The sequence below is a fragment of the Engystomops pustulosus genome, chromosome 3, assembly GCF_040894005.1.
Source record: "Engystomops pustulosus chromosome 3, aEngPut4.maternal, whole genome shotgun sequence".
Classification (NCBI taxonomy): domain Eukaryota; kingdom Metazoa; phylum Chordata; class Amphibia; order Anura; family Leptodactylidae; genus Engystomops; species Engystomops pustulosus.
The window spans coordinates 215,600,750-215,619,896 of record NC_092413.1 but is presented as its reverse complement, the minus strand read 5'-3'; the positions used below and the strand labels follow the sequence as shown (position 1 = coordinate 215,619,896).

Here is a 19,147-nt window from a genome sequence, read left to right as displayed (position 1 = left end):
TAAATGTCTAATTTATGTGGACATGGTTTTTTATGCATACTCTTATATTTGTAGGATGTTATGGGCCTTTGAACGTTAGGTGCGATTTTTCACATTTTCATAAAAAACGCAAAATCTGCTATTGAGGGACCTGCTCAGGTTTTAAATCACTTTGAGAGGCCTAAATAAAAGTAAAACCCCATAAATTACCCCATTATAGAAACTACACCCCTCAACATACGTAAAACAACTTTTATGAAGTTTATTAACCCTTTAATTATTTTACAGGGGTTAAAACAAAATCGGATACAATTTTGAAAGTAAACTTTTTTGGCTAAATGAATGTGTTTTTCAAAAAATTTACAAATTCTCAGTGGATAAAATACCAAAACGCTCCACAAAATTTGATACCCAATCCCTCCGGCGTATAACAATACCCCATATGTGGTGGTAACCTGCTGTATGGGCACACGCCAGGGCATCGAAGCGAAGCTGCGCCATTCAGAGCAGATTATGCATTGTCACTTTTTATTGGCTATACAATCTTTATTTTTTTGGCAATTTGGACATATAAGGGCTTATTTTTTGCGACATGAGATGCACTTTACAAATAATTAATTTTCGTGGGTCATTAGCTTATTGAAGAGATTTTATTAACTCTTGAATGTATGGGTGAAAAGAAAATTGTCAATTTTGGTTTACTTTTTTTTCGTATTTTTTGGGGGTCGTACATCGTTCACTAAAAATACTATATTATCTTTATTCTATAGGTCCCTACGATTACGGTGATACCTCATTTATACAGTTTTTCATTTATTTTTACAATTTTACTGGATAAAAACTAATATAGAGGAAATCTCATTTGTTTTTGCATCGCCATCTTTTCGGAGACGTAACTTTAATATTTTTTGGTTGACAGAGCTAGTTTTGGGCTTATTTTTTACGAGTTGAGTTGTTCTTTTCAGTGGTACCATTTTGGCGCACATAACTTTTTTTGATCACTTTTTAGAACATTTTTGTGTAGAGATTTTATGAAAAATGTACATTTTTGGCGTTTTTTACGGGTTTTTTTTTACGGCGTTCACCGAGCGGGTCCAATAATGTTTCTGAGTTATTGTACGGATTATTACGGACGCGGCGATACCAAATATGTGGGGTTTTTTGGTGATTTTGTGTTTTTTTTCACTTTATTGCATGTGTATAGGGAATATTTGTGTTTAGGGGACTTTAACTTTATTTAATTAATTCTTTTTATTAAAAAATGATTTTATGTAGTGTTTTTAACATTTTTTTATTAACTTTTACAGGTTAGCTTGAACAAGTGATCCACTGATCACTTGTTCAAGCTCTTCTTCACATTACACAGTGTAATACAGATGTATTACACTGTGTAATGTAACACACTGAGCATGCTGCGCATGCTCAGTGTGTTACAGCCGGGTCCTGCCAGAAGGCACGGACCCGGCTCACAGAAGAGGATCGCGCAGCCCCGGGCACCGGCAGTCCCGGGGCTGCGATCGGAGCAGCGGACCCCCCCCGGTAAGCGCCGCGGGGGGTCCGATTCTTCTCAAATGCCCCTAGCACGCCGCGGTCAGCGCGACCGCGGCGTGTCAGGGGTTAACACTCGCGATCGGAGAAATCTCCGATCGCGGGTGTTAGAGGAGGGTGTCGGCTATAATATATAGCCGACACCCGCAGCTTCTGGCGCGGGCTCCGTTCTGGAGCCGGCGCCAGAAGCATGACGTACTATTACCGCATTTTGCGGGAACGCACCTCCCGCCATGCAGTAATAGTACGTCAAATGTCGGGAAGGGGTTAAATATTACAAAATAAATCCATACACAAATATATATATTCCCAGTCCCTCAGATGTGTTGGAGCCTGGGCCGGACACATGTACAGCCCAGTGTCACCTCCTCGCTCTCCAGTCTATAGGAGAAGCCGCAGCCTTTCTGCTCCCGGCGTAGGACCAGCACCTCCTGCTGGATGGGGTAAGACATCAGCTCTGGACTGTCATTGCCATCAGCGTCTACACAAGCAAAAGTGAGACAATTGGCCTCGGAAATCACAAAGGGGAATCTGTGGGGATCTGTGTTCAGACTGAAAGAGAAGAATACAAGTCAGAGACATAATATATGACACTGGGCGCATCATGTGGTGAGTAATGTGTCCCTATGGCTCCTCAGGTCTCTGTACATGTATAGTAGATGTGCTGCAGACAGAAACTTGTGTGTAATTTGCAGATTTGAGGATTTTTTCTTTCTTTCTGCTGAATATTTATTTTCTCGATGATTTCTAAGGTTCTCAGAGATATCAAAATTTCAAGAAAATGTAATTTCCTTCCATATTTGGCATCTGGAAGGTCCCACAAGTCTCTATGACTATTCAGTAACCGGTGAGATGAGGTGAGGTGTGACATTACCTGTATTCCCAGGGTGACAAGGAGCGGGCATTGATGTCCACCATCTGCACCAAGCTGTCCAGGTAGTTGGTGTCTATGAGACTAATGTCCACTGTCATGGCGGAGGGCAAGCGGCGGCTCCTTCTTCCAGGACATCTCCCTCTGGTCTCCTGGTGGAGCTCTTCATCCCTAGATCCTTCCTGAGTATTCAGGTGGGACAGAGACTCCTCTGGTAGGAAGGCGGATGAGCAGAGGGACACCAGGACGGCCGCCTGAGCGATGGATAAGAGGGAGAACATGGAGGAGAATCCTAATAACATCACATCATCATCTCTTCTGCATTGATGTCTCCTGTGATCTGCGTCCTATCACACATCATGTGACGGATATAAGTGAGTGATGGAGTCAGGATCACAGGATCTCTCCTATAATCCTCCTTCCTCTATACACTATTATACAATGGAGGCTTTCATACTCACCAGCACCAGTGATGTTCTTGTAAGGACCATTCTCCTTCTCCTGTAGATATCAGTGGATCTGCTGTTCTGGTTCTTTGGTTCCTGTCCATCTGCCTATTTATACCAGTTGTTGCTCCGGGTGGAGTCTCCATCCCAGTTTCGGTAAGTTCCCGTGGAGTGTGATGATGGGGAGAGGAGTCGGTGTGGACTGTCCAGCTCTGCTCTGTTATGTCACATTATATCCCAGAGACTCCAGGGTCACATCTCCGTCACTTCCCCAAATGAGGCCATAACTTATCAGAACTCTCAGCATTATCTGGGCCCATAGAGATAACAGCACATGGTAATGAGTGTAATGTCTCCTCTAATAACACTCACCTGGAGATTTCTTATAGGATTACTATGGTGTAGATCCATGTCAATACAATTGGATCAGTTCCCATTTCCCTCCCTGCTCTGCTCATTTATGCCCAATTCTGTGCAATGTTATTTCTATGGCTTTCCAAGAGGATAAGGGGAATGGCAGGGATGGAAGGGAATAACTTATTAATAAAAATGGGAACTGTGTAATGCACCTTTCTTCCTCTGGAGGCGCTGCAGGAGAATTAAAGATGTGCTGCTAGTTACATTAATCTTTGAGTTTTGACATTTGGAATGTCAAGTGGAGAAGATTAGTTCAATAGATTTATGCAATTTTTTGTATTCTACAAAAAAACTATAGTCCACTCCTTTCTAGTGGTAATATAAAGGATTAGAAAGGAGAGACCAGTCTTAAATGTATTTTTCCATGTTTCCATAGTTTCCATGATTCAGAATTTTCTCAATTTTTGTATTCATCGGGTAAGCCTGTGAGTCCTTCCTGCTCCGCCCACTCAGAGAATGTGTTATTACACTCCGGGGCTCAGGTTTATGACTCTCCTTATCTCTATCAGCTCCAGATAACCAGGAGAGTAATAGTATTGTGTCCACTCTCCTGGTTAATCAGTAATTAAGGGATTCCATAATGAGAGATGTTCCTGACCTTTACATTCTCACAATATTTCCTATTAATTTCCCAAAGATTAAAATTATTTTACAAAGAAATTAATAGAAACCTGAGTATCAGGGAATGAGAATTTCAGGAAAGGCCAGAAACCCCTGTGACTCCTATATAATGGGTCCTGGATCCAGCACCACAGCACAGTCCTCCAGCAGAACCTCACCAGAGCTCATCTAGGAGAACAATGGCCGCCCCCAGAACATCAATGGTAAGAACGCCGACCCCTCTACATCTCTATGGAGCAGATGTGACCCACAGATCAGGGAGGTTTCTCTAATGTCCCAGAGAGAACATTTCTATAGATATATAGATCAGGGGTTTCTTCAGATAAATGAGAAGGTGACCTGCCCCCATATGTACAATGACCCCTGCGATCTCTTAGTCTAGTGTATGGTGGGACATGGACAGTATATGATGGAGATACTCCCATAACACATGTAATATGAATTCTCCTCAGGTTCTCGTCTCGTGGTTTCTTCTGAGCCTCAGTTCTTGTGTCCATGGAAGAGACGAGGAGATACCTGGTACAGAAGGGTGGGATGTCCCTCCAGTGTCCGGGGGGGATTGTCCATTTCCTGTGGACACCACATTTCCTTCCCGTGTGAAGGTGGATATGAGGGTCAGCAGCAGAAGTTCTGCACAGATGATGATGGAAAGTGTGAGGAGCCGCTCCATGTCTCCATGGGAATACAGGTAACTATAAGGAGGTGATAATATGACTCTGCTCACACCTGAACTGCAAGATATCTCATACTGGGGACACTGGTGGCACTTAAACCATCTTCATGGCTTATAATGGACTTCATACATTTTTTCCAATTAACATCCTGGAAATAATGTGACCTGAAGATCCCAGGAAGGTCTGTGACATATAACATTGTCTTCCCAGGAAATTTAGGACGAGGTCAAACAATAAATTCATCTGGGACTAAATTATCAGCTGTTTATTGCTCCAATCTAATCTCTGATCATCTCTTTCCCCAGCTCTAATGTGGACCATAACCGGGTTCCTGTGGTCATCAATGAGGCCAGATGTCTCCACCACGGCTGTGTGGACCCTGAGGGTAATGTGGACCTCAGCATGAACTCAGTCCCCATCAGACAGGAGATGCTGGTCCTGCATGGTGAGATGAGAGGATGTGTCCCCGTCTATAAGCTGGACAAGCAGCTGGTCACCGTGGGCTGCACCTGTGTCCGGCCCATCGTCCACTACCTGACATAGGAGACAACATTGTAACAGAACCTCATGGGTCAGGACTGTGGAAACATCCTCATCACCCCTGGAGACCAATCACAGGACGTTAATGGCTGCTCCTCACAACCAGGATTATCACAGCCCTAGTGAAAGCTACAAAATGGGAGCAATCTTCTGGCTTGTCGTGGGCTTCAGTATTTATTACTATTATATTTATTTATTTATTATTAGATAGTATTTTATTATATTTTATATTATTATATTTTAAGGAAATATTCTGCATAATGATTATTTGTATGAATAAACATTTATTTAGCAGCTTAGTCCTCAGTCTATATCTTACTGTATACAGTGGTGTAGCAAGGCTCCAATAATTAATTGGAGCCTAATATACTTCAACCTCCCGCACCGCCCCCATCCTGCTCATTAGACCAAAAGTGCAACTGTAAAGTATAAAAACATTTGCCTAGCTCTGCATCAACCCAAAATAAGAAATTCTCTAATATACAATCACTACCTATCTGCAGCTGTTTGTCAGCTAACAGGCTAGAAGCTAGCAGTACGATATCTCTCTGGTTGTCTTTGTGTGGTTGGTTGCCATGGGAATCCGTAGCTAGACGGAGGAGAGGACGATGGGTGGGTGTTGTTGGGTGGGGTCACTAGCACATGCACGCTCCTTATCAGTAAAAGCTCCCGGCAGCTGCAGGACCTGCCGTGATGTCATAAGCATGTGACTAATCACATGCTTCAGGTCACCCAATTATATGCCAGGAATGGTATGTAGCAGTGCTGTTTGTGTTTGGATATAGTAGAAATGTGAATTTATGAAAGTTTAGCAGCAAAAATAAAGACAGAGCTCCGGTTCCCTATCAGTTCTCATGAATGGATCAGATCCTGCACACACAGCGCAGTGTATACCTCTGAGCAGATCTCTGTGTACAGGACTGGTCTGCAGGCAGGGGGCAGCTTCTATACATTATAATTGCAAAAAGTAAAAAAAAGTCAGTGATTGAATATTTTTTTTTTTACAGAGGTGGTTTTCTGGAGAGGTTTCCCTGCGTGTATATATATATGTACACATACTGTGATACTGATATGTGTTCATCTTTTTATTCCTATGTTTTATAGTGTAGGTGGACATGTTTTAGGGTGGCAGTAACACATGCATTTTCAAACATCTGAACACCTGAGAAGAGAAGATTTGCCTGATTATATAGCTTTTCACATTGAGTTAACAAAACATATTTGAACATATGCTAGTATGATGTTAACATTATTTTAACACATGCGTTTACATTGCATCAATAAACACGTGTTCACTCTATGTTATGATGCGGAGCTCCAGTGCTCTGTGTCTCCCTGCCTCGCTCTGCACTAGATCTCTGTAGAAGCAGTAACACTGATTCTGTGTCCTGATTGGCTGAGGGGTTTGTACACGTTCACGTGAATGCCCTGAGTGCTATTGGCACCGCCCATAGGTGATGTCACAACCAGGAAGTCCCACCCACTTCAGGAAAAGCTGAGAGGATATTACAGATAGCCTCATATATCTATTAACCCTATATCTCAGGATAGGAAGAAGCCAGCAGCAGGATAGAGGTATCATTGGAATTTAAAGGCTCTCTCCAGCTGTTAATTTGTCAATTAACTTTACAGTTTAGCTTTAACAATACACATGAACTGTATGAACCATGAAATCTTCTTGCGGCGGTGACAGATCACTCCAGAATTTGACATCAAGGTGTCTTCAGCTCCTTTCATCTACACACTGCGCTTCTGAGAATACCCAATGATAGTTATATATAGTAAAGCAGCCCCCCTCATGAATTAGTATAAAGTATCGCAGCACCACCTGATAAATGAATATATAGTACAGCACCCCCCTATGAATACTGTACATATAATACAGCAGCACGGCTGCAAGAATTGTTATATAGTACTGTATAACCCCACATTATTATTAACAAGTTGCACCGTAACCCATCCCCTATTAATTTATATATAGTCAATAACACATAGGTTATTTACCCTATAAAATTTGTGATGAAATGTTCGTAAGAAAAGACATCTATATCTTATTATCATAGTATTATTATATATGTGTATAGTGCATGTAATCCTAACCCATAATGGACCATAACAATGACCCGAACTAGTCCAACATAATGGACCTGTACCAACATGGACCTGATCCCACAAAGCAAGGACTAATGCCAACATGGACCTGATCCACCATATAATGGACCACAAACATCATGGACCTATCCCACTATAGAGTGGACCTATACAAGCATGACCTGTAGCAACATGGACCTGTTCCACCATACAATGGACCACTAACATCATGGACTTTTTCCGCTATAGAGTGGATCTATACAAGCATGGACTATACCAGTGATGGCGAACCTTTTGGAGACATAGTGCCCAAGCCACAAACAAAACCCACTAGTATGTCGCAAAGTGCCAACATGGGAATTTAAGCAGAAACTTATTGATCCCTGCTGTATCAAAGGTTTTAATCGTATTGGTGTCCTGAGTTCACCAAAACAATAGAAAGATGATGGAGAAATTTGGATTGTAGCTTCCCTCAAGGGTCCCCTGAAGAAGAAGAATCAAGGGACCTAGAACAGAAGCTCAAATGACAATCCATCTGTCAGGCTTAGAGGTTGTGGATCCTCTGAACCACTGCGGACGATGGCACAAGCCACTACCTGGGACCGGAGTCTAAGTGGCACCCGGTTTTAACCAGAGCCCGCCACAAAGCGGGTTGGACTTGCTGCGGCGTGGTACCACCAGGTCGTTCCACAGGCGGGACTTGTCCGCAGTGGCAGCCAAGGTCGAGGTACAGAATCGGCAGGCAATCTCGTAGTCGGGGTCAGGCAGGAGGTCAGGACGGGCAGCACAGGTTCGTAGTCAGAGTCGTAGCAACAGGTCAGGACAGGCGGCAAAGGAGCGTAGTCAGAAACGGAACCGGGGTCACAACAGGAAATCTCAAGAACAGCACAAGGCATCAAATACAGCTTTCTCTAGGGCGCAAGGCACAAAGATCCGGCAAGGGTAACAGGAAGAGGCAGGGTTAAATAGTTTAAAGGGAAAGGACCAGCGCCAATTAGTGGCGCTGGCCCTTTAAATTTGCAGAACTTGCCGCGCGCGCGCCCTAGCTGTCGGGGACGCGCGCACACAGCCAAAGGGGACGGAGCAGCTGCGGACTGAGATGATGCCGGCGGGGCAGGAGCCGGGACCCGTGAGTAGCGCTTGCGGCGCGCTGGCGGGGGACCGACAGCACGGGTGAGCCCGTGATCCGCAACGGGGATCGCGGGACCACCCGTGACACCATCTCTATCCACACCTTCCCGCTCCTCCTGTAGTCCTGGCAGTGAAGGATGTCACTTAAAAATATTGTTGAGCATGGCACATCCTGGGCTGTACTGGACCGCAGGAGGAAGCCTTGAGTCATATCTGACAAACTCTGTGATGGGGTGAAGGCCTGGGTGCCCACAGAGAGGGCTCTGAGTGCCACCACTGGCCTATACCAACATGGACCTGATCCACCATAGACTGGACCAGTACCAACATGGATCTCTTTTACTATAGCATGACATGTGTCTGACCACAACCCAAACTTTGATCATTTTGCTGAATTATAACCAAAAAAGTATCCTAAATCTATAAGAACATAACCACACATTACAGACAAGACAACACAATAGACAAGAATTAGGCATCTTATGTCTTGTTATTTATTACTTAAATATTACAAAAAAATCAATCCAGATATACATATATATGTTCCCAGTCCCTCAGATGTGTTGGAGCCTGGGCCGGACACATGTACAGCCCAGTGTCACCTCCTCGCTCTCCAGTCTATAGGAGAAGCCGCAGCCTTTCTGCTCCCGGCGTAGGACCAGCACCTCCTGCTGGATGGGGTAAGACATCAGCTCTGGACTGTCATTGCCATCAGCGTCTACACAAGCAAAAGTGAGACAATTGGCCTCGGAAATCACAAAGGGGAATCTGTGGGGATCTGTGTTCAGACTGAAAGAGAAGAATACAAGTCAGAGACATAATATATGACACTGGGCGCATCATGTGGTGAGTAATGTGTCCCTATGGCTCCTCAGGTCTCTGTACATGTATAGTAGATGTGCTGCAGACAGAAACTTATGTGTAATTTGCAGATTTGAGGATTTTTTTCTTTCTTTCTGCTGAATATTTCTTCTCTTGATGCTTTCCAAGGTTCTCAGAGCTGTCAAAATCTAAAAAAAACTTATTTTCCTTTCATATTTGGCATCTGGAAGGTTCCACAAGTCTCTATGACTATTCAGTAACCGGTGAGATGAGGTGAGGTGTGACATTACCTGTATTCCCAGGGTGACAAGGAGCGGGCATTGATGTCCTCCATCTGCACCAAGCTGTCCAGGTAGTTGGTGTCTATGAGACTAATGTCCACTGTCATGGCGGAGGGCAAGCGGCGGCTCCTTCTTCCAGGACATCTCCCTCTGGTCTCCTGGTGGAGCTCTTCATCCCTAGATCCTTCCTGAGTATTCAGGTGGGACAGAGACTCCTCTGGTAGGAAGGCGGATGAGCAGAGGGACACCAGGACGGCCGCCTGAGCGATGGATAAGAGGGAGAACATGGAGGAGAATCCTAATAACATCACATCATCATCTCTTCTGCATTGATGTCTCCTGTGATCTGCGTCCTATCACACATCATGTGACGGATATAAGTGAGTGATGGAGTCAGGATCACAGGATCTCTCCTATAATCCTCCTTCCTCTATACACTATTATACAATGGAGGCTTTGATACTCACCAGCACCAGTGATGATCTTGTAAGGACCATTCTCCTTCTCCTGTAGATATCAGTGGATCTGCTGTTCTGGTTCTTTGGTTCCTGTCCATCTCCCTATTTATACCAGTTGTTGCTCCGGGTGGAGTCTCCATCCCAGTTTCGGTAAGTTCCCGTGGAGTGTGATGATGGGGAGAGGAGTCAGTGTGGACTGTCCAGCTCTGCTCTGTTATGTCACATTATATCCCAGAGACTCCAGGGTCACATCTCCGTCACTTCCCCAAATGAGGCCGTAACTTATCAGAACTCTCAGCATTATCTGGGCCCATAGAGATAACAGCACATGGTAATGAGTGTAATGTCCCCTCTATATTTCTTATAGTATTACTATGGTCATCCTGTGAGGAGCTTTTTTGGGGTATCCTTTTGTTAAAAAAATTAACCCCACTTAACAGCAATAAATGATACAGTTAGTAATAAATGTAGCAATATAAATAATGAGGTTAATCTAAATTGATGAGTATATTGTAGTATGTGATACATTAGTGATTTGCTAATATTTCGTGAGGATTCGGCTGTGGGGAGGACATGTCAGGTCTCTGATGGCAGAATAGGAAAGTGTATGAGAAACTGTAAGTAACTAGGAGAGGATGGGCACCATAGGTCGGACCTGGCGTAGTTTTCCCTGGCGGTCTCGCCGCCCACGCCCGCCAGATAAGGGGCCTAAGTTGGATGAGGGGAATGGATCACATATACACACATGCACACGGGGTGAAGCAGGACTCACAGACTTTCTCTATGAATGTGCGAGGGAAGCAGGACTCACAGGCTTTCTCTATGATTGGGTGGGGGGAAGCAGGACTCATAGGCTTTCTCTTTGATTGCAGGACTCACAGGCTTTCTCTATGATTGTAGGACTCACAGGCTTTCTCTATGATTGGGGGGGGGGAAGCAGGACTCACAGGCTTTCTCTATGATTGCGCGGGGAGGAAGCAGGATTCACAGGCTTTCTCTGTGTTTTGGTGGGGGGTAGCAGGACCCACAGGCTTTCTCTATGATTGGGGGGGGGGGGGGAAGCAGGACTCACAGGCTTTCTCTATGATTGGGCGGGGGAAGCAGGACTCACAGGCTTTCTCTATGATTGGGTGGGGGGAGCAGGACTCACAGGCTTTCACTATGAGTGGTAAGGGGAAGCAGGACTCACAGGCTTTCTCTATGATTGGGCGGGGGGGAGCAGGACTCACAGGCTTTCTCTATGATTGGGCGGGGGGAGCAGGACTCACAGGCTTTCTCTATGATTGGGTGGGGGGAGCAGGACTCACAGGCTTTCTCTATGATTGGGGGAGGGGAGCAGGACTCACAGGCTTTCTCTATGATTGGGCGAGGGGGAGCAGGACTCACGGGCTTTCTCTATGAGTAGGAGGGGGGAAGCAGGACTCACAGGCTTTCTCTATGAGTAGGAGGGGGGAAGCAGGACTCACAGGCTTTCTCTATGATTGGGTGGGGTGAGCAGGACTCATAGGCTTTCTCTATGATTGGGCGAGGAGTAGCACGATTCACAGGCTTTCTCTATGATTGGGCGAGGGGAAGCAGAACTCACAGGCTTTCTCTATGATTTGGCGAGGGGAAGCAGGACCCACAGGCTTTCTCTATGATTTGGCGAGGGGAAGCAGGACTCACAGGCTTTCTCTATGATTTCGCGAGGGGAAACAGGACTCACAGGCTTTCTCTATGATTGGGCGAGGGGAAGCAGGACTCACAGGCTTTCTCTATGATTTGGCGAGGGGAAGCAGGACTCACAGGCTTTCTCTATGATTGGGCGAGGGGAAGCAGGACTCACAGGCTTTCTCTATGATTTGGCGAGGGGAAGCAGGACTCACAGGCTTTCTCTATGATTTGGCGAGGGGAAGCAGGACTCACAGGCTTTCTCTATGATTGGGCGAGGAGTAGCAGGACTCACAGGCTTTCTCTATGATTTGGCGAGGGGAAGCAGGACTCATAGGCTTTCTCTATGATTGGGCGAGGCGAGGAGAACTCACAGGATTTTGTACTAAAACCTTAATAGTTTATGAAGCTTTTTACATAAAATCATTGGATAACAGTATAGAAATACAAATATCATGAAGATCTGCTATATTTTATCTTATTGACTTCCCCATTTATGTAAATGAGAACTGCAGGAATCTAGAAAGATATCGGTGACCCCATTGTGTCCACCTGACATCAGGTCCATGGGTCACATGACAGATTGACATCACTACATCGCTCTTTGTAGGACCAATATTATACTGGATATCACCATGGGTGACCTAAACTCTGCTCTCTGAGGTGAGCAATGGAATAGCGCCTCCTCTGCCCCATCCAAAAGATTTATATTAGGTTATTTCTTTAGTAAAGGGTTTCTCCATGCTGCCCCCATCTTGCTGCAGGTGGTGCTGCCAGAGGCAAAAGGCTCAACTTGCCTCATGGTTAGTGAACCCCTAGATATGGCTATGTAGTAATTTCTGTTGTCAACCTCCTTCATTCGTGTTGTGCTGTATAGACCTCTAGTAGAGAGAATAGATCCCAGAATCCCCTGTAGGTATATAGGACGTCTTCCCCTTCTCCTCCTGTACAATCCTACTATTTATTACACTCCAGGGCCCAGATTTATGACTCTCCTTATCTCTATCAGCTCCAGATAGCCAGGAGAGTAATAGTATTGTGTCCACTCTCCTGGTTAATCAGTAATTAAGGGATTCCATAATGAGAGATGCTCCTGACCTTTACATTCTTTAAAAATTTCCTATTAATTTTCCAAAATGTAACATTCATTTGCAAAAATGTATGGAAACCTTAATATCAGGATATTAGTTTCAAGAAAATCCCAGAAACCCCTGTGACTCCTATATAATGGGTCCTGGATCCAGCATCACAGCACAGTCCTCCAGCAGAACCTCACCAGAGCTCATCTAGGAGAACAATGGCCGCCCCCAGAACATCAGTGGTAAGAACGCTGACCCCTCTACATCTCTATGGACCAGATGTAACCCACAGATTAGGGAGGTTTCTCTAATGTCCCACAGAGAACATTTCTATAGATATATAGATCAGGGGTTTCTTCAGATAAATGAGAAGGTAACCTGCCCCCATATGTACAATGACCCCTGCGATCCCTTAGTCTAGTGTATGGTGGGACATGGACAGTATATGATGGAGATACTTCCATAACACATGTAATATGGATTCTCCTCAGGTTCTCGTCTCGTGGTTTCTTCTGAGCCTCAGCTCTTGTGTCCATGGAAGAGACGAGGAGATACCTGGTACAGAAGGGTGGGATGTCCCTCCAGTGTCCGGGGGGGATTGTCCATTTCCTGTGGACACCACATTTCCTTCCCGTGTGAAGGTGGATATGAGGGTCAGCAGCAGAAGTTCTGTACAGATGATGATGGAAAGTGTGAGGAGCCGCTCCATGTCTCCATGGGAATACAGGTGACTATATGTGATAACTGCTGTTTTCGTTGAATGGTACTGGTAGAAACAGGTAATTACTATCTAGCTATGAATTATCTATCTCTCTATCTGAAGTGGGTTGCTGAAGTATTTATAGTCCTTGAACTTTTCCTAATTTTTAAAACCTAAAAAGTAATAAGCATTTTTGAAATGTAAAGAAAATGCAAATGCAGTGAGTTCAACTACCATAGAATAATGGAGGAACCTCCAGCCTCTAGATGTACAAAGAAGAATGGAGAAACCTCCAGCCTCTAGATGTATAAAGAAGAATGGGGGAACCTCCAGCCTCTAGATGTACAAAGAAGAATAGGGGAACCTCCAGCCTCTAGATGTACAAAGAAGAATGGGGGAACCTCCAGCCTCTAGATGTACAGAGAAGAATGGAGGAAACTCCAGCCTCTAGATGTGCAAAGAAGAATGGAGGAACCTCCAGCCTCTAGATGTACAGAGAAGAATGGAGGAACCTCCAGCCTCTAGATGTACAAAGAAGAATAGGGGAACCTCCAGCCTCTAGATGTACAAAGAAGAATGGAAGAACCTCCAGCCTATAGATGTACGAAGAAGAATGGAAGAACCTCCAGCCTCTAGATGTATAAAGAAGAATGGGGGAACCTCCAGCCTCTAGATGTACAAAGAAGAATGGATGAACCTCCAGCCTCTAGATGTACAAAGAAGAATGGAGGAACCTCCAGCCTCTAGATGTACAAAGAAGAATGAAAGAACCTCCAGTCTCTAGATGTACAAAGAAGAATGGAGGAACCTCCAGCATCTAGATGTATAAAGAAGAATGGGGGAACCTCCAGCCTCTAGATGTACAAAGAAGAATGTGGGACCCTCCAGCCTCTAGATGTACAAAGAAGAATGAGGGAACCTCCAGCCTCTTGATGTACAAAGAAGAATGGAGGAACCTCCAGCCTCTAGATGTACAAAGAAGAATGGGGGAACCTCCAGCCTCTAGATGTACAAAGAATAATAAGGGAACCTCCAGCCTCTAGATGTATAAAGAAGAATGGGGGAACCTCCAGCCTCTAGATGTACAAAGAAGAATGGGGGAACCTCCAGCCTCTAGATGTACAGAGAAGAATGAAAGAACCTCCAGCCTCTAGATGTACAAAGAAGAATGGAGGAACCTCCAGCCTCTAGATGTACAAAGAAGAATGGGGGAACCTCCAGCCTCTAGATGTACAAAGAAGAATGGGGGAACCTCCAGCCTCTAGATGTACAAAGAAGAATGGAGGAACCTCCAGCCTCTAGATGTACAAAGAATAATGGAGGAACCTCCAGCCTCTAGATGTACAGAGAAGAATGGAGGAACCTCCAGCCTCTAGATGTACAGAGAAGAATGGAGGAACCTCCAGCCTCTAGATGTATAAAGAAAAATGGTGGAACCTCCATCCTCTAGATGTACAGAGAAGAATGGGGGGAACCTCCAGCCTCTAGATGTACAAAGCAGAATGGGGGAACCTCCAGCCTTTAGATGTACAAAGAAGAATGGAGGAACCTCAAGCCTCTAGATGTACAAAGAAGAATGGAGGAACCTGCAGCCTCTAGATGTACAAAGAAGAATGGGGGAACCTGCAGCCTCTAGATGTACAAAGAAGAATAGGGGAACCTCCAGCCTCTAGATGTACAAAGAAGAATGGAGGAACCTCCAGCCTCTAGATGTACAAAGAATAATGGAGGAACCTCCAGCCTCTAGATGTACAGAGAAGAATGGAGGAACCTCCAGCCTCTAGATGTACAGAGAAGAATGGAGGAACCTCCAGCCTCTAGATGTATAAAGAAGAATGGTGGAACCTCCATCCTCTAGCTGTACAGAGAAGAATGGAGGAACCTGCAGCCTCTAGATGTACAAAGAAGAATGGAGGAACCTCCAGCCTCTAGATGTACAGAGAAGAATGGGGGAACCTCCAGCCTCTAGATGTATAAGGAAGAATGGAGGAACCTCCAGCCTCTAGATGTACAAAGAAGAATGGGGGAACCTCCAGCCTCTAGATGTATAAGGAAGAATGGAGGAACCTCCAGCCTCTAGATGTACAAAGAAGAATGGGGGAACCTCCAACCTCTAGATGTACAAAGAAGAATGGAGAAACCTCCAGCCTCTAGATGTGTAGCTCTATCTATCTACTGGTGTGTGTGGGTGCACGTTGATATGGTCAGGCTGAAGGTCCTCCAACAAACATATCGGCCATCTCTACACTTCCTTTGAGTCTGTCTTAGTCACCCTCACACATGACATGTACTCTGTTTAGTCATTTCACAATGCTGAGGGTTTCTTTACCTACAGCTTTGTTTTTCCACCATGAGACACAATGGCCGCTCCCTAACAAGTTTATCATCTGCTTTTAGTTTGTCAATTTTTTTTGGCCAGTTGTAAAAATGTTTTCATTATGATTTTCTCCATGTACTGGAAATATTATTTTGATACATCCTCTTGTTTTATAATGGTAGAAGAATACATTACACAATAATTTCTGATCATCTCTTTCCCCGCCAGCCCTGACGTGGACCATAACAGAGTCCCTGCGGTCATCAATGAGGCCAGATGTCTCCACCACGGCTGTGTGGACCCTGAGGAGAATGTGGACCTCAGCATGAACTCAGTCCCCATCAGACAGGAGATCCTGGTCCTGCATCGGGAGATGAGAGGATGTGTCCCCGTCTATAAGCTGGACAAGCAGCTGGTCACCGTGGGCTGCACCTGTGTCCGGCCCATCATCCACTACCTGACATAGGAGACAACCCCTTTAAAACTGATCAATCACCTCCAATCAAGGGAGAAACTGCAACCAGTTATCGAGTTTTCCCACAGTGGCCACTACAGGTGATATGTTGTATTGCATGCTGGCCATTCTTATTCTAATTACATGTATGGACTGGTAGAGAATATGGATATGATGATTGGTATTTATTTCTGTAACTGTATTGTTATTGTGTTTATTTATGGGCTCTGTGATAATAATATATATTTATGGGCTCTGTGATAATAATATATATTTATGGGCTCTGTGATAATAATATATATTTATGGGCTCTGTGATAGTAATATATATTTATTTTGATGCCAATATTTATTAAATAAAAGCTATTATTTATTTTTACTTCTCTCACTATTTTTTCCTGTAGGATTGTTTGGGTTTAGATCCATACCTCTCCATAGATCATGTCTGGTCTAGTAGCTCATTACTACAGATTTAAGCGCTGAACTCTTGGCTGAAACCTGGGTTCAAGGACCCAAATCCGAAATGGTTGTCACTAATCCTCATCAATATTCATAACTGAACTGTGGTGGTCGCAGTTGTGATTGGGAATTGGGGCTTCATCACTTCTCACTGTGTCAGCAGCTGTACATGTAACATTAGGGTTGTGTACCACACATAGAGCTGAGCTGCTGTATCTAAGCTGCCACTATAGGGGTATCCACCTTACATAGAGCTGAGCTGCTGTATCTAAGCTGCCACTATAGAGGCATCCACCTTGCATAGAGCTGAGATGCTGTATCTAAGCTCCCATTATATAGGCATCCACCTTACATAGAGCCGATCTGCTGTATCTAAGCTGCTATTATATAGGCATCCATCTTACATAGAGCTTAGCTGCTGTATCCAAGCTGCCATTATAGAGGTATCCACCTTACATAGAGCTGAGCTGCTGTATCTAAGCTGCCATTATAGAGTTATCCGCCTTACATGGAGCTGAGCAGCTGTATCTAAGCTGCCAGTATATAGGCATCCACCTTACATAGAGCCGAGCTGCTGTATCTAAGCTGCCATTATATAGGCATCCACCTTACATAGAGCTGAGCTGCTGTATCTAAGCTGCCATTATATAGGCATCCACCTTACATAGAGCTGAGCTGCTGTATCTAAGCTGCCACTATAGAGGCATCCACCTTACATAGAGCTAAACTGCTGTATCAAACCTGCCATTATATAGGCATCCACCTTACATAGAGCTGAGCTGCTGTATCTAAGCTGCCATTATATAGGCACCCACCTTACATAGAGCTGAGCTGCTTTATCTAAGCTGCCATTATATAGGCACCCACCTTACAAGGAGCTGACCTGATGTATCTAAGCTCCCACTCTATAGGCATCCACCTTACATAGAGCTATGCTGCTGTATCTAAGCTGCCATTATATGGGCATCTACCCTACATAGAGCTGAGCTGCTGTATCTAAGCTGCCAATATATAGACACTCACCTCACACAGCAGCTCAGCTCTATATCTAAGCTGCTATTATTTTTTTTGAAATTTTTCTTTATTTAGCTTTTCTAGTACAGACAAGTTACTGACATATAAAAAGCATTCGATGGACAATTACATAACATACAATTCCTCTGGGAAATACAAAAAGGAAGAGAGAAAAAAAAAAAAAAAAAAACAGGAGAAAAAGGGGTCCCCGTTCTACCACTGCTTGTACCGTATATCTCTATAGTACATCTACTAGTTCCAATCACCATTTTCCGGCAGAGTACTGTCTACTATTATACTTCGTATATTATCTGAGATCTGAATGTTTCTGAGTTTCTGAACTCTAACCAAGTTTGCCATGTTTCATTAAATCTATTCCTTGTTCCTTTTATTAATGATGTCAGTTCCTCCATACTTCTAATATCTTCTACTTTTTTAAGCCATAAAGACACTGGAGGTGTCCTTGGTTGTTTCCACATAACTGGGATACAAAGTCGGATTGCTAACAATAAATATCTCAGCAGGGACCTCTTATATTCACTTCTTGATAAATCACTGCACTGCAACAGAGCGAACGCTGGTTCAAGGGGAAATCTAATATGGAGTTCTTGTTGGATTATTTCACGCATTGCTTTCCAGAATGGTACTATTAAGGGGCATGACCAAAATATATGTAAATATGAACCTTCTGTTTGCTTACATCTCCAACACAGCGGGCTAACTTCTGGGAACATTCTATTAATTTTGGTGGGTACATAATACCACCTAGAGATAGTTTTATAGTTACTTTCTTGAAATCTAGAATTAAGTATATTGATGTGTTAGAATTCAAAACTACGTTCCCATTGTTCGTCCGTTATATCAATTTGGAGATCTTGCTCCCACCTCGAGGTAAAGGATGGCAATTCATAGTTATTGCATCTTAGGAGCATAGCGTAGATCCTAGAGAGGGGATGTCGCAATCGTTCAGTCCCCACACATAATTTTTCGAATTCGGTGGGACTACTTTCGTACTCCTCTGGTCTTTGTATTGAGTCTAGGAATGTACGAAGGAAAAGTTCTCTCCATGGAGATAGTGCTGTCACCCCCCATTTTTCGGCTATTTCTGAAGGATGGAACCATCTTGACCCCGTCTTGAAATGGGCAACTCTATTTATCCCTACCCTATTCCATTCCTTAAGTACTGGGTCTTCCATCCCCTGCGCAAATGTTGGGTTTCCCAATATGGGGTACATTGAGGACAGTGTAGGGATAAGTTTACCTTTAATCTCAGGGGAATGGCATATTCGAAGTGTTGCACCAATGGTTGGATGTGTGAGTAATTGTTTCATATATTCATACCCCAACCATGGGATGTTAGAGAGGGGGGCCTGACTAGCCTCCTGTTCAATTGAAATCCATATTTTATTCTTATAATTTTTGCACCAATCTGTAATCCTAACCATATGTATGGCTTTATGGTACATTTTAAGGTCGGGTACTGCCAACCCTCCTCTATTTCTCGATTTCTGTAATATTTCTAACTTTATACGGGGTTTTTTGCCTCCCCATATAAATTTTTGTTGTATCGAGATCATTAACTTAAAGAATTTCCCC

General features: G+C 44.1%; 2 protein-coding genes across 2 annotated transcripts; both read left to right on the top strand.

Moving 5' to 3' along the window:
- Nucleotides 1-4,061: 4,061 nt before the first annotated feature.
- LOC140122945 (interleukin-17A-like) lies at nt 4,062-5,099 on the top strand. Its single transcript, XM_072144189.1, has 3 exons — nt 4,062-4,085; nt 4,335-4,570; nt 4,862-5,099. The coding sequence occupies exons 1-3, from the start codon at nt 4,062-4,064 to the stop codon at nt 5,097-5,099; spliced, it is 498 nt and encodes a 165-aa protein (XP_072000290.1).
- A 7,727-nt stretch (nt 5,100-12,826) lies between these two features.
- LOC140122944 (interleukin-17A-like) lies at nt 12,827-16,091 on the top strand. The gene is made up of 3 exons (XM_072144188.1): nt 12,827-12,850; nt 13,100-13,335; nt 15,854-16,091. Exons 1-3 carry the CDS (start codon nt 12,827-12,829, stop codon nt 16,089-16,091), a joined length of 498 nt encoding a protein of 165 aa, XP_072000289.1.
- Nucleotides 16,092-19,147: the final 3,056 nt, after the last annotated feature.

What these genes read in the sequence shown, in the direction of transcription:
- LOC140122945 (XM_072144189.1), top strand. Translation starts at nt 4,062, where the DNA reads ATGGCCGCCCCCAGAACATCAATG. An exon ending in CCGCCCCCAGAACATCAATG is followed by an intron (nt 4,086 to 4,334) that starts GTAAGAACGCCG and finishes AATTCTCCTCAG; the next exon opens with GTTCTCGTCTCGTGGTTTCT. An exon ending in ATGTCTCCATGGGAATACAG is followed by an intron (nt 4,571 to 4,861) that starts GTAACTATAAGG and finishes CTCTTTCCCCAG; the next exon opens with CTCTAATGTGGACCATAACC.
- LOC140122944 (XM_072144188.1), top strand. Translation starts at nt 12,827, where the DNA reads ATGGCCGCCCCCAGAACATCAGTG. An exon ending in CCGCCCCCAGAACATCAGTG is followed by an intron (nt 12,851 to 13,099) that starts GTAAGAACGCTG and finishes GATTCTCCTCAG; the next exon opens with GTTCTCGTCTCGTGGTTTCT. An exon ending in ATGTCTCCATGGGAATACAG is followed by an intron (nt 13,336 to 15,853) that starts GTGACTATATGT and finishes TTTCCCCGCCAG; the next exon opens with CCCTGACGTGGACCATAACA.